Source organism: Topomyia yanbarensis, chromosome 3 (genome assembly GCF_030247195.1).
Source record: "Topomyia yanbarensis strain Yona2022 chromosome 3, ASM3024719v1, whole genome shotgun sequence".
Classification (NCBI taxonomy): domain Eukaryota; kingdom Metazoa; phylum Arthropoda; class Insecta; order Diptera; family Culicidae; genus Topomyia; species Topomyia yanbarensis.
This window is the reverse complement of record NC_080672.1, coordinates 397,432,472-397,446,396: the sequence shown is the minus strand read 5'-3', so window position 1 is coordinate 397,446,396 and position 13,925 is coordinate 397,432,472. Positions and strand designations below refer to the sequence as shown.

Sequence of the window (13,925 nt, the reverse complement as noted above, 5' to 3'; positions counted from 1 at the left end):
TTCAAGTGTTTACGTCTAGGTTCCGTGAACTTCATACATTTTATTCGAGTGTTTCGACGCGTGGACACAACTCAAGAAGCATCACACTGATTCCTCCCTCATATGTGCAACGCCTAATGTTTTCAAGTGTTCATTTTATAATTTCATCTTCAAACTTCTGAACGATTTTTAAAAACGGAATAGGATCTCGGTCGAACGTGGGCGAAATTCTTTCCAGGTTTTCGGCACTCATAAAAAATTTCACGGCGTCTGGAATGTCTATCATGAGAATACGGACGCGGCGAACCTCCTCTCTTCGGATTTATACACATGCGGTCCTTGATACACAACAATCAGCAGGTACCTGGAGATATCTGCAATCTTCAATTGAGCGGATGAGACGTAATATTTTGAGATCATCTGCAAAGGACAGGCGAGCACTAAATACACATCATTGAAGTGAAGCAGAAACATAATTGGTCCCAAGAAACGTACCGTGAGAGTTAAAGTCTCCAAGAAGCAGTCGGGGCGAGGGAAGGTGTTCAATCACGTTGGAGAATCTTCGATATCCCATCATGGCCCTAGGAGGAATGTAAATAGAAGCAATGCAAAGATCTTTGCCTTTGATTGTTGTTTGACAAGCGACAACTTCAATGCCTGGCGTCGAAGGGAGGTTGATTCGATTGAAGGAGTAGCACTTTTTGATCCCTAAAAGTACCCCTCCATATGAGTCTTCTCGATCCAAGCGGATAATGTTAAAATCGTGGAAGTTGAGGTTTATATTAGAAGTTTCACATAGGGAAAATGCATCACAATGATTGTAATTTAGCAAGTGTTTTAATGAATCAATTTTGGGGATAATACTTCTCCAGTTCCACTGTAAAACAGTGATCAGATCTCTGATTCCGTCTAATAAGTTAGCCATCGAAGGATACGATCGCTGTAAGGAGGGGCCATTGTTCAGTCAACTGTTTTAAAAATGTTCTTACTGTTGGTAGAATAGCAACCAGCAAGCTTTTCAGAGGATCGGTAATGTTGAAAGCTGTGAATATCCAGTCCACAATGTCAGAAAATTTAAGGAATCCCGTTTTAGGTTGAGTTTCTGACTGTGAAATTGGAGCACTTGGGATTTTTGGTGCCCCGGGGAGTGCTGGGAACTCCTGGTTGTATCTCAATTTCCCAAAACCAGGAGATATTATCTTCGGATCTGTACCAGCACTTCCAGTTGATGAATTATTTTTATTTTGTACCCTTGTTTGGGACAACCTAGGACCCTTGCGAGGAAGTTCAGGTGAGTTTTGATTAGGTCTTTTCCTAGAGTTTACAAGCGGAGCCAAAGAATGCCCCTCGCAAGGGTCGTTAGAGGCGTTATCGTCAGTTGGCAAGAGAGCGAATGGGTTTTCGGAGATAAGTGGAACAGCTCTTTTAAGCATTTCTGCGTAAGAGCGTCTGGAGCGATCTTTGGCGGATCGCTTCAGTTTATCTGCGCGAAGTTTGTACGTTGGGCATGTCAAAAGTGCATGCGGATTCTCCCCACAGTAAACACACTTCTCAGCGGGCCTACTGGAAGTATCATCCGCATGGCGTTCCCACATTTACCGCACCGTTGCTTGTTGCTACAGTAGGTGGCCGTGTGACCTAGCTGCTTGCAATTGGAACAATTCATGACCCGCGGTACAAACAGGCGTACAGGTAGACGAGCTCCTCCCACTTCAACGTAGCTCGGAAGTGCAGATCCGGCGAAGGTTACGCGAAACGAGTCTGATGGATAGTAATTCCCATCTTCGATGGACTTTGAGTGCAATTGCTTGCACTCCAAAATCTTAACTGATTGAAGGTTAGGGTCCTTAAAGCGGCCAGCCCCATCATTCATCAGATCATCGACAGTTGGACCCGCATCACTTACCACACCGTCGATCTCCACATCACGAGAAGGGATGTAGAGGCGATACTCCAGCGTAAAGAGGCTATTGATAACGATATCATTAGCCTGTTTCAAGTCAGTAACGCGCAGTTTATCTGACTGAACCTTTTTAATCTCGGTTACGGCCGAGTAACGTTTTGTCAGCTCCCGTGCAACAGTTATGCTGTTTAACGGTTTATTTTTGGGCCGAAAGTATACCACCCAAGGACCAGCGGATCCATCCTGGTAAACCTTGACTCGGGGGAGCTGTGAGACATTGGGGGAAAGTGGGGGAAGTGGATCGACCATAACATTATCTATCTCCGATTCAGATATACGTTCCTCTTCCCCATAATATTCGTATTCGGAGGGTGATCCTTCTGTTGGTTCCATTTTGTTGCGAGAGCAACACGCTCGACCGCACTGTTTAACTTAAATCAAAATAAAAAAATCAAAAGCGATAAAAAGAAAAAAATCGATAAGAAAAGTAAAAAACGAAACACTTCACCAGTTGGTTCCTGACGAGCTGGTAGGTGAATTGATCCTTCGTTTGTTTTATCCGTCACCCGCGTGACCTTCACACAGTAGAGAGCTGATATAGCTCGTCTAAACAAAGCCGTCTTTCAGGCAAGAAAACTATTTAGTAACGCACTTCACTGCACTACCTTCACCGATATCGCAGGTAATAATTATCACTAGCGGGACTGTTTATTAGTAATGCTTTACTGCAGCCTCTGCCACAGCAAGCATCTTCGTACTACCGAAAAAACTAAACCACACCGGAGAGAACAAAAAGCACTTGTTTCTCGGTACAACGTTCGGTTACGAATGTACGAAGAAATTTATCTCACCCAACTAGAAAAAAAGCCAGGAGTTGCTCAGATTAAACAAAAAAGAGCTACGCATCATGACAGGACTACTTACCGGACACGGTCCGAGTGAATATCATCTTAACAAACTTGGTAAACTTACAAACGATACATGCCGCATATGCGGATCTTGAAGTGAAACATCAGAGCATCTGCTCTGCAAATGCAGTGCTTTGATACAACGCAGACTAAAAGACTTCGGTAAAGGAGCATTGGAGCCTTTTGCTATTTGGGCTGCAAATCCCAATTAGATAATAAACTTCATACGAAGTGGTGTGCCTAACTGGGAAGAGTGTGTATCTCAATAACGACAATCACTCATTAATAGTGATATGTCATATGTAGTAGATAGTACACTTAGATTGAGGAAGGGGCACACCACAATAGACCTAAATACTGGTCGCAGTGGTTCGCCTCCAACAAAAAAAAAGCAGATGAAATTCCCTTAGCAGCCTCTGCGAAAGGTTTTCCGTGGTGTAGCGGCTGATCGAAGAATTGGCAAGTAGGTATCTGCCTTGCATACGTGACTAAGGTTCACTGAGTATATTTGACATCTTGGATTGATTTGTATTGAATAGTCAGGTAGGATGGGATAGGTTTTGTCCGATGCATTCTCACCACACGCATGCCGTTACGAAAACCAAGAAGTTCCTCCAAGTAACTTAACGGTATCCACTTTTTCGTGTTTTGACATGTGTTGTTTGATACCGCTAGCAATAGTACACGTGCAAGGTCATGTAGCTTTACTTCAATAGTGTTGTCTATATATGGTGTATAAAATGTTATTACATTAGACGGCGTGTTTCAAAGCGAAGCAAATGATTTTGCTTGGATATTTGTTTTGAGCATAATCAGTACCGCATGACGTAGATGATAAAATTGCACATCATGAACTTCTGCTACGTTGAGCTTCATATTCACCTTCAACAATTGCTCCACTTCACGAATCGATGGTTTTACTGGACATTTCGAAAAGTCAACAGCAGCACAGTTTGATCACATCGGGGAATAAACTAACTTTGCATTGTCACTCATTTTTGTTTACGCTTCACACACTAGGTAGAAGGAACGTAATTTTGCGTTGGCTGATAGACAAGACAGTACTGCTTTCTCGGCAGGCATATATGCGAATTGGAATTACAAATTACAAAATTCAATACCTCCTAGAGCAGTGGTTTTCAACCCTTTTCGTTCCATGTACCCCTTTTCCGTATATTGATCCTCATCATGTACCCCTTTGGTGAAAATTGCTAACCACCCTGTCAGAAAAAGACTCTGCTCCTGTACTCTCTCAGGCTGCATTTTTATTCTTGGCTCACTGAACCAATATGTAATGGTTTCCTACAGTAGTGTTAAAATAACAAGTTAAAATTTATTCACCCCCTACATTAGTCTAATTCACCCCTGGGGGTGAAACCACTGTCATACAGTGTGAAACCGCTAACACCATTTGCGCTTCACTTGTTCTCGAACGCTTACTTTCAGGCCCTGCAGAAGTAGCCGCTAAAATCCAGCTGTAAATTCACAATATTATACTTGATTTTAAGCTTGAGTTTAATCCGGTTCAAGCCATTAGAGGAATTGGTGGTAAAATTAACACGTTAAGAAAAGTCATCATTCTATAATTAATGATTAAAATACTGCAATCACCTTATACGCTTCTTTTTGGACATTTTTTAAAACAATTGGTATTAATACATTGACATAAACACATTATTCTTGACTACAAAACAAGTCCAAAAATGAGACAAGTTTATAGCATGTGGATAAAATGAACATGTGTTGGTAGTAAAATTAACACTTGGTGAAAATGTTTTTTACCGATAAAATGTCCTGTATGTATGTAATGTGTAGCGTTGAATTTCATTTTACGAGCAATGCGCGGATTTTATACGGAATATCATGCTGAATATCGCTCTGATTTTTTTTGCGAAGTTTCACATGGAATTTCACGCGGAATTTTGCGCAGATTTTCACGTGGAATCTCACGCGGGATTTCACGCGAAATTTCACACGGAATTTCACGTGAAATTTTAAGCGGATTTTACGCGGAATTTCACGTGGATTCCACGCCGAATTTTACGCGGAATTTCGTGCAGAATTTCACAAGGAATGTCACGTCACGCGTTTTGAAAAAATATCGCACTAATTTTCGCGCGGAATATCGCGAAGAATTTCACGCTGAATACCGCGCGGACATTCACACTGAATTTCACGCGGAGTTTCGCACGGAATTTCACACGGGATTTTACACGCAATTTCACAAGGAATTTAGCCCGGGATTTTGCGTGGAATTTCTCGCGGAGTTTCAAGTGGAATTTCACCCAACGCTCCAACAACTAATGTTGAATTCAACGAAGTGCGTTGACGATGACGATGAACAACCCTGCAACTGACATCCCATCCCTGCACATAGAGTTTGACCAAGATGGAGAGAAAGGTGGGAACTTTTGCAAATTTTTGAGTGTATTAGCACAGAGAACAGACGTCCATCTTCAGCATTCAACTTGTGTAAAATCTCTAACGGTTTCGAAGGTAGTTTGGATATCTAAACCAGGTGCGCTACTGTCGTCATGTTTTTTTGTGGCTGAGTGCGACAGAATTGACAGCGGTTATTCCTCTACCCAGTCAAACTAGTCCGGAACCGATTCGAACTTCCAGCATGAATTCCACCTCAAATGCGTCAACCGATAGAGTCGGAATCGGTTGTTTTCTTTGAGCTAGATTCCATGCAGAATCCATCCAGGATTTCGAACCGGTTCCGGAATCGATTTGACGGATAGTTGGGATAGGTTGGTGTGGCGGCGCTAGTGTTTTTAGTATATTAATTCAAATGTTTACACACGTTTTTTAAATATTTTTGTTCGATCATGGATGTCTGTTCTCTGTGGTATTAGTATTATACTTGTAAAATTAAGCATGGCGGCCGGGGCCCTTGAACATCCGAATGAGCATCCTGATTCTTTGGCGCACGATGAAAAGTGAGAAAAGGTCGAGCTTCACCTCGGATCTACCGATTAGAACACTTATGGATACTTTTTACCTCGAAGAACCCCGATTAAATTAATTATGACCGAACCGAAATAAAACTTATGGCAACAGAAAGGCCCACTACGTCACTTGTTTGTGCTTTTCTTCTTCATATCCTCGTGTTTTTTCGGCTTCATCAAAGAAAAATGATAACCGCACGCACACACAGAAAAAAAATGTGCACACCTGTATCCATCTTGGAGTTTGACAATAGAGTTCTATGCAAATCATATCACACACACTAATTGGGGGTTTGTTTTCCTCCAGCTGTCATATATAAAACTATCAGCCAATTTGAACATTTGAAATTGCTCGCCTAAAGTATTTATAATGGTTTTGAAATACTCTATGACACTGTAAAACTTATTCCGGACATGCACAATACCGGTTGGTCAGGTTCCGTGATGAAAATAATCCGACCGAAAAGCTATTTTCGATTTGTTTTCCTCCACCTACGACAGGTGGAGGAAAACAAATCGTTTAACCCACTAATACTGTTACAGATTGTCAAGTACTCTATAGGCATCATCGTTTTTCCACCCAATCCATGGAGGCATACTTAACCCTTTCATGCCCAACTTTTTTCTCGTGCATGTAGGGTTTCAAAACTATTTTTTTTTTTGAAAACGGTGGGGTCAAGAAACACGAAAAGCCCATTTTTCATAAAGATAGGTGCTTCCCTCGCAGTGCTAGAAGCTGCTCATTTTTTACCTTCCAATGCTCAATACAATTCTGCTAGAATATTTACAATAGTCCAATTGCGTGGAAAATGTAGCCAAAGACAGTCTAAATTGATAAGTTTTATCAATTTTTAATAATATTGCAACATAACGAAGATATATGAAAAATTCATTTTCCGTCGTCAACGTAAACTGTTCCTAGCAGCATTGCTCCATCGGAATCCAATCAAACTAATTGCAATAACGTCGGTTCTAGAGCTGGTCCTTGGAACTATTAATACTCAAATGAAAGGCAATAGTCACATTTGTTAGCCTTATTTGTTTTTGTGGGCAAATTTTGCCTTAATCAAAAGTTATAGCTGTTTACAAACGTTGTTGTCCACAAACAACATGGGCATGAATGGGTTAAAGAGAAATGTCTTCCACAAATGATTGGTTTTGTAAAAAAAGCCACATCATTCCATTATGCCAAAAACACCATTGCTTGGTTGAACCACAGATAACAGACGTTTAAGCTCGATTTGAATCGTGTGTAAATACCCGCTACTGAAATTCCGAATAAATTAGATGTCTAAAAAACATTTGGCAAACGTTTGCAGATGGCGCAGTGATCGATACAATGCAATTAGAGTGCAGCTGTCAAACACGTGTAGCAAACAGTTGCGCAGATGGCAATAGTGAAACACGGGTTTCCAACGTTTATCAATTTGAAAGTTTACACAGGTTTTTGAAGAAATTTTGTTCTAGCCTAAACGTCTGTTATCTGTGGTTGAACTCCCGAAATACAGAGCTTGTTCGAAAAGAGGCTAATCCACCTAATGTACCAGAAGCCAATCGTATCATTTTGGTCAATTCTGTCATAGCTTGCGTATGAAAATGGCAAGCTACATCGGCCACACAATTAAAATCTAGGATTATAGGACGTACAAAGATGGTAGATATCAATGTGGTCCAGACCATTAAATGAAGAATAAAATTCTTCTTTTATCTCATAAACTGATAGAGCTCTAATGTTTAACCTTTGAAACTTCAGTAGGATTATTGATTGTTTTTTTTGCGAAAATGTAAACACGTCCTCATTTGAAACTATCGGTCTTCCATGACAGTGAATTTAGCTACAAGGGTTAGCATTTTTGAAAATTATCCAGATAAAATGCGGAGTGTTGTCGTATTTATAAAATTTTATTAATAATGTTTTTTCTGGTATTTGACGTGCAAAAAAGTGAAAAACTATTCGACTACACGAAAAAAAAAATTAGCACTTTTAACTCAATCACGGGGTATCGTGCAGGAAGGTAAAATTAGGTAAACCGTGTTAAAGGTAGTTTTCATTTAACTACGGCAAAAATCATAACTCAACCTTGAGTTCAATTTAATTAAATTTAAGTTGAATTTAGCTAATTTTGAGTATACCCCAAACAACTCAAAAGTACTGCACGGAAGACTTCGACTGAGTCGAATCTCTCGTTTTGTTTATGACAACACTAAAGAGTGCCAAAGCGACTCCAAAGTACCTAAATTTATGTTAAAATAATTTATTCTGTGGGTTGTTTTATTTTTGCGTGTACATATCTTCAATGTCAGCCGCTTCGAAAAATTAACAAAAACAGCAATAAGGCTTAAGGGCATGTTCAGAAGCGTTTTATTTTGTATAGGAGTTTCAAAGTAGAACTGGAACTGAAACATTCACATCCCCAGCAGAGCGTTTTGTTTTATAATTTCGAACAGTTATGTTTTAAAATTTAAAACTGTTATACGACGCTGTTATATTTGTTGCTGATTTTAAAACACGTTTAGAACTGTATTTTAAATACCTGCAAAGTTTTCAGCACAGACACTTGGACCCGATAGACTGGGGAAAAATAAATTTGAATGCAGTGACGCTGAAAGCATGGCGGAATACGAATTTTAAACTGAATAGAACACCCGCTAAAATTGCTACTGGGGACAGCAAGTTCTAGTTTTAAAATTTTTAGTTTTATTTTATAGAACTGTCAAAATTATGAATCTGGTACTGAAACACTCCTGAACATGCCCTTAATGACCTAATTGAAGAAGAGAGCCTCTACTTCATTCAACTCTTTTTTACACTTTTATAATTGCATTCTTCTACCAGAGGCGGATCCAGGAGGAGAGTCCCCCTCCGAAATATTTTGAACTTGTTGATAAATTTTAAAATTCCATTTAAATTCACTCTAAGCTCAAAATCATTCCATACCAGATTCGACCACTAAAGCTGATTTTTATTAAATAAGGTCATTACTTATTATGAATTGTACAATGAACATTTCAAAATCAAAATTTCGGACCCCTTCGAATTTTTTTTTCTGGATCCGCTCCTGTCTTCTCAATGTGTTTTCGTTTAGTCCAGTTACTTCTGACTAGCTTATTAATCTGCATTGCGACGGGTCGCTTTTACGAACAAATGTGATTTTAATCTCAATAACGACAGCAAAATCAAAAATAAATTAAACGGGAGGTGGATTCGGTCGAACCACATTTGTTCGAAAAATCACTCTGTCATTCATTCATGGCAACGATTGAATTCGAAATTGAAACCGTCAATTAACGGGAAGAAAAGATTAAATAGAAAGTTAAGGTCATGTTCGGGAGTGATTCAGTTCTAGATTCAAAATTTTGACAGGTCTATAATACAAAACTGAAAATTTTAAAACTAGAACTTGCTGTCTCCAGCAGAAGTTTTAGCGGGTGTTCTATTAGTACTCTCCATGTAGGGTGAAGTGCCTATTTTCACCATACGCCTCACTGAATCATTAATTACTCGGCCTACAAACAATGGAATGCGTACAAATTGGCATCAACAGCTTTGCTTCGCTGTTAAGTACCAAGATAATAACATACATGCGCTGAAAACAGTGAAATTCTCGTGTTTGAGCGCAACGAAAACACGAATCGAGTGCCCCTATTGTTGCGCTACTATTTGACTCAATGCGTTAAACAAAGATAGCAGACACTGCTCTAACCAACGGCTTCAAATGGGTAGCGTGATAATAGAAACATAGCGATAATGGGCTCATCACCCTATTTAAAACAGTTCTAAACAGCCTCCTGGCAACCCTATACCATCATATGGAATTTGACAGCGACCTACATATATGGGGCGTTATAGCTATAAAGCCCCAAACAAAGAATTATGTTCGGCACTATGCTCGATATTCAAGCATTCCACACGACGTTTTGCATCTTGTGGGATGATTTAATATCATATCATTCAGAAAATCGACATTTTGTAACTAAATACAGCTTCTAATCATTCGGTTCAAAATCAATGTTTTGCCTTTCATGGCAGTGATGCTGGTTGTACAGAGACGTCGTCCTTGACAGGGGCTGGTTCTAAATGTGTTTTAAAATCTGCAACAAATTGAACGGCGTCGTATAACAGTTTAAATTTTAAAACAAAACTGTTCGAAATTATAAAATAAAGAGTTCTTCTGGGTGAATGTTCCAGTTCCAGTTCTAATTTGAAACTCCTATATAAAATAAAACGCTCCTGAACATGCCCCAGGGATTGGGTAATAAGATTGTGGACAGAAAATACACTGAAGTCTTTTTATGCGTTTTTTATGCGACTTCTTTTATGCGGATTTTCCAAGTTATTTGGATTTTCAAAGTTATGCGATTCTTTTTATGCAGCTTCCTTTTGATTTTTAGGACATCACCTGAAGCGTATTTATCGATCCTCGTGAATGCACATGCTCAATATGGGGGAGCATTCATGATGTCAGTGAAAATAAAAACAGAAAGTGGCTGAAAACCTTTTAACCCCTCTCATAATAAAGGTTATGTAATCGGTCGGAATTTAAACTTTTTAAACGAGGCCCGCATGGCCGAATCTCTTATACCATTCGACTCAGTTCGGCGAGATCCAAAAAGGCTGTATGTGTGTGTATGTATGTAGGTATGTATGTGTCAAATAATCTCACTCATTTTTCTCAGAGATGGCTGGTACGATTTTAACAAAGGTACACTCAAATGAAAGGTGTAATATCGTCATAGGTCGCTATTGAATTTTATTTGAATCAATGTTCTGGTCCCGGAGTTGCGGGTTGAAGAGTGCGGTCACTTAGCAAATTCCCATACAAACTGGTACCGTCAGTATATATTAAAATATGTGCAACATTAATTGATTTTGGGTGTCCAGGTCATTAATGAGCCATCGAATTCGCTTTGACCACATTGGCCACCTATAACGGTTCTTGATGCCGCCAGGGAACTTGCCAAGTTCCTAAGTTGATATCACACCTATTTCTCAACGTATTTTTCTACCCTTTTTTACAAATGAAAGGCATATTATCCTTATAGCCTGCTACAATATTTCGTGCAGATTAAATTGTCCGGTCACATAAGAAATTCCCACATAAGACGGAACTAAAATTTTGATTTGAAAGGAGGGACCCGATGAAATCGACTTAGTATGCCAAATGTCTAAAATGCATGTAACGGTATTCGATTATAAATAAAAGTAGTATGCTCATACAAAAACCAATACTACGGATATGTCCCTCACATTATCTATTGCTAGTTTCTGATCTGGTAACTTTGCCTCTCCAAAGAGTATCTTTTAATAGGGATTTTTAACGGTATGTGTTTTTTGTGTAGATTTCCAAAGTTATGCGCTTTTTATGCGGATTTGTTATGTGGATTTTTTATGCGGCTTTTCAAAGTTATGTGGTTTTTTATGCGGTACGTATCCCCCGCGTAAAGAAACTTCTAGCTATCTATCTTCTGTCGGCCATATATATATATATATATATATATATATATATATATATATATATATATATATATATATATATATATATATATATATATATATATATATATATATATATATATATATATATATATATATATATATATATATATATATATATATATATATATATATATATATATATATATATATATATATATATATATATATATATATATATATAAGTCAATGTTAATATATATGATTTATGGACTCCCAAACGGCTTAACCGATTGCCGTAAAAATTTATACGTTGTAAACAGTTATGGAGCTTGTTTGTGTGCTATTGGTTGGCCAGATGGCGCTTCGGAACAAATTGTGTTACTCCTATGTCGTTGAAAGTCGCAGCAACGCGCGACGGGTATTAGCCAGTAGAAAATAAGACTGAAGTTTGCTTGATGGTGAAAGGATTTTGTTTTCTGGATTTACGAGCGTAGGTCGACCCTGAACTAGTAGAAAAATGAAATATCATCTGGCACTGTCTTTGCAAACAGTTTGACATTGAATCCAATAGGTTTCTCTCTAAAGGAAAAACAATAACGTAAGAAAACAAAATTTGTGCATAAAAGATACGATATTAAAGTTTGCTTTTACCACTGATTATCTGGGGCCCTATTCTCACAGTCACGTCACCTAGTGACTAGAAGAAAATTTCTTTCTAGTCACCAAGTGACGTGACTGTGAGAATAGGGCCCCTGTGCTTTTACCTTCATGCAAAAATTTGGCTTAATCCATGTTTTCCCCTTAGCACAGTGATCGCAACTATTTCCAATTACTAGTAGGTGGCGGTATGTAGTTCCAAATTTTCACAGATTTCTTACCAGCTCAAAGGCGATCAACTCTTTGCAGATTTGAAAACAGTTCCTCTCCTTCCCTTATATGAATTTCTCAAAACTGTTATACCATCAAATTATAGCGAATAGCCAAGACACCATACTCCATTCGAATAGTTTGAACATTATCTGTTAGAAAGTGACATTTGTCAGAAACGAATTTACAACAGGATAGTGGTTCGAAGTAAAAGTGAAAAGAAAGCAGTGTTACATAAAGTTCTTCTTTATTTCATCAACCGAGGGATAACCCGTCACAATTGTCGCTAAGGTAATTAGATTTGTACACAAAATATATGACCCTATTCCGTTTCCACCATTTGATCAATATGAAGGCCGGTTTAGAGATACAAATGGCTCATTTGTATGAACACTTCCTATTTGAAACTCCTAACACGGCTTAAAGGATTAAAACTCATACGTAAAACCGTATAAGATGTTTAAACGTAGTGTTGAGGACTAATTAGCTCAGTTGACCAGTGAATAAACTGACAGTGTATCAAAACCTTCAGAATCATTACACTAAAGATAATAGCATATTATCGATATCTTAATTACTTTGCACTTCGAGTGCCTAAATATGGTCGATTCTCCGCGGTAAAACACTGTCATTCACTGAACATCGGTAGCCCGGCATAATCTTTGCACTATTTTGCCGAGCACTTCCGTCACTATAGTCCATCACGCAATCGGCTCGTTACCAACTAATAATGTCCATTGTTTTCCGAACTCGTATGGTACACGATATCTTATTTACTCTTTGTTCTTCGCTCAATCATGAGCGTGCCACTGTTCAAATAAATTACATCTGTGTTCATTTTTCCGGTAGTTTGATAACCGGTTTCGACGGCACATCCCAGTAGAATTCGCAATAGTCAATCAGGATGTTTTCACTGCGAGAGAAGCATTCCTCACCGCCGGAGCAGCATTTCTTGATTAACGCACAGGACTCCAGACAGGACGATCCGAGTAACCGACTGAGTTTTTCCGCACTGTCAACCTATAAAAATGAAACAAAAAACACAAATTAATCAATTATCATGATTGAGAATTCGGCTCGGAAGGGGTCAGTGAACCTTACCTTTATTATGTAAATGTCATTCTCGAAACAGAATGCCTCCAGCAAAACCTCCTGCATGTGAGCACCACTGTCGTTCAGCTTCGGTGCAACCATGAAGCAGAACACGAACTTATTTGGTTCCTCCATGAGACTACGGATAGAGCTGGTCATTCCGACCACGACTCGATTGTCGGCGGAAGCGGCCACCAACGTCGAGCGGACATTGGCGCCGATTCCCACTGTTTTGAATCCGACCTTGGACATGATTGGTGTAGGTTTACTAGCGACCACCATTTTCAATTTTTCGTAGCTGCAATTGCTGTTGTATGGATCCAGGTTCAACCTTTAAAAGGTTTCTTTTCACACCCAACTACTGGCCGTGGATTATTTGCTTTGCACTTGATTCTGTTTTCACTTTGATAAAACTGTTATCTGTTCTATAACTGGCACTCCAAACTATTGAGCGACGTTGTGAAATTATATTTACACACCTCCAGAAGGTAGTGGCTTGGCGCGCGCTTTTACTTGTTCACTTGTCTACGGTTTTCCACCAAATGATACAGCTGGGTTCGCCGATCGAGTAGTTATACTTATAACCGAGTCGTCGCGCGCAGCACACCCCCGCCGACGGCATGCACGAATACGAGCCCACCCGATGCTGAATCAATCTTGCTCGAAATTGCTTTTACATGACGCTTCACGTCTGAACTTGAATGGAAGCACAGTGCAAAGCAAATCAGAGGAAATTCGTTGGCCCGGTAGCGACAAGGGAGAGAAGAAAGTTCATTCATGTGTTCATT

The 13,925-nt window shown here is 39.2% G+C and overlaps 2 protein-coding genes across 3 annotated transcripts in view; one reads left to right on the top strand and one right to left on the bottom strand.

Annotated features, from left to right (window-relative positions):
- Nucleotides 1-12,221: 12,221 nt before the first annotated feature.
- Nucleotides 12,222-13,925, top strand: part of LOC131690108 (electron transfer flavoprotein beta subunit lysine methyltransferase-like) — a 54,367-nt gene continuing 52,663 nt past the window's right edge. Inside the window, exon 1 of one of the 2 annotated variants that reach the window (XM_058975638.1) lies at nt 12,222-12,336. The gene's annotated coding sequence lies outside the window, so the exon portion shown is untranslated. The remainder of the gene's footprint in view (nt 12,337-13,925) is intronic. The other variant, XM_058975639.1, reaches the window with a different exon arrangement.
- On the bottom strand, nt 12,274-13,670 carry LOC131690111 (growth arrest and DNA damage-inducible protein GADD45 alpha-like). Its single transcript, XM_058975642.1, has 2 exons — nt 13,147-13,670; nt 12,274-13,065 (listed from the first exon to the last, which is right to left on the bottom strand). Exons 1-2 carry the CDS (start codon nt 13,417-13,419, stop codon nt 12,880-12,882), a joined length of 459 nt encoding a protein of 152 aa, XP_058831625.1. The 5' UTR covers nt 13,420-13,670; the 3' UTR covers nt 12,274-12,879.

Bases quoted from the DNA above. Each gene is read 5' to 3' on its own strand.
- LOC131690111 (XM_058975642.1), bottom strand. From the start codon at position 13,419: ATGGTGGTCGCTAGTAAACCTACACCAATCATGTCCAAGGTCGGATTC. The intron at 13,066-13,146 runs GTAAGGTTCACT...TCATTTTTATAG, and splicing joins ATGACATTTACATAATAAAG to GTTGACAGTGCGGAAAAACT.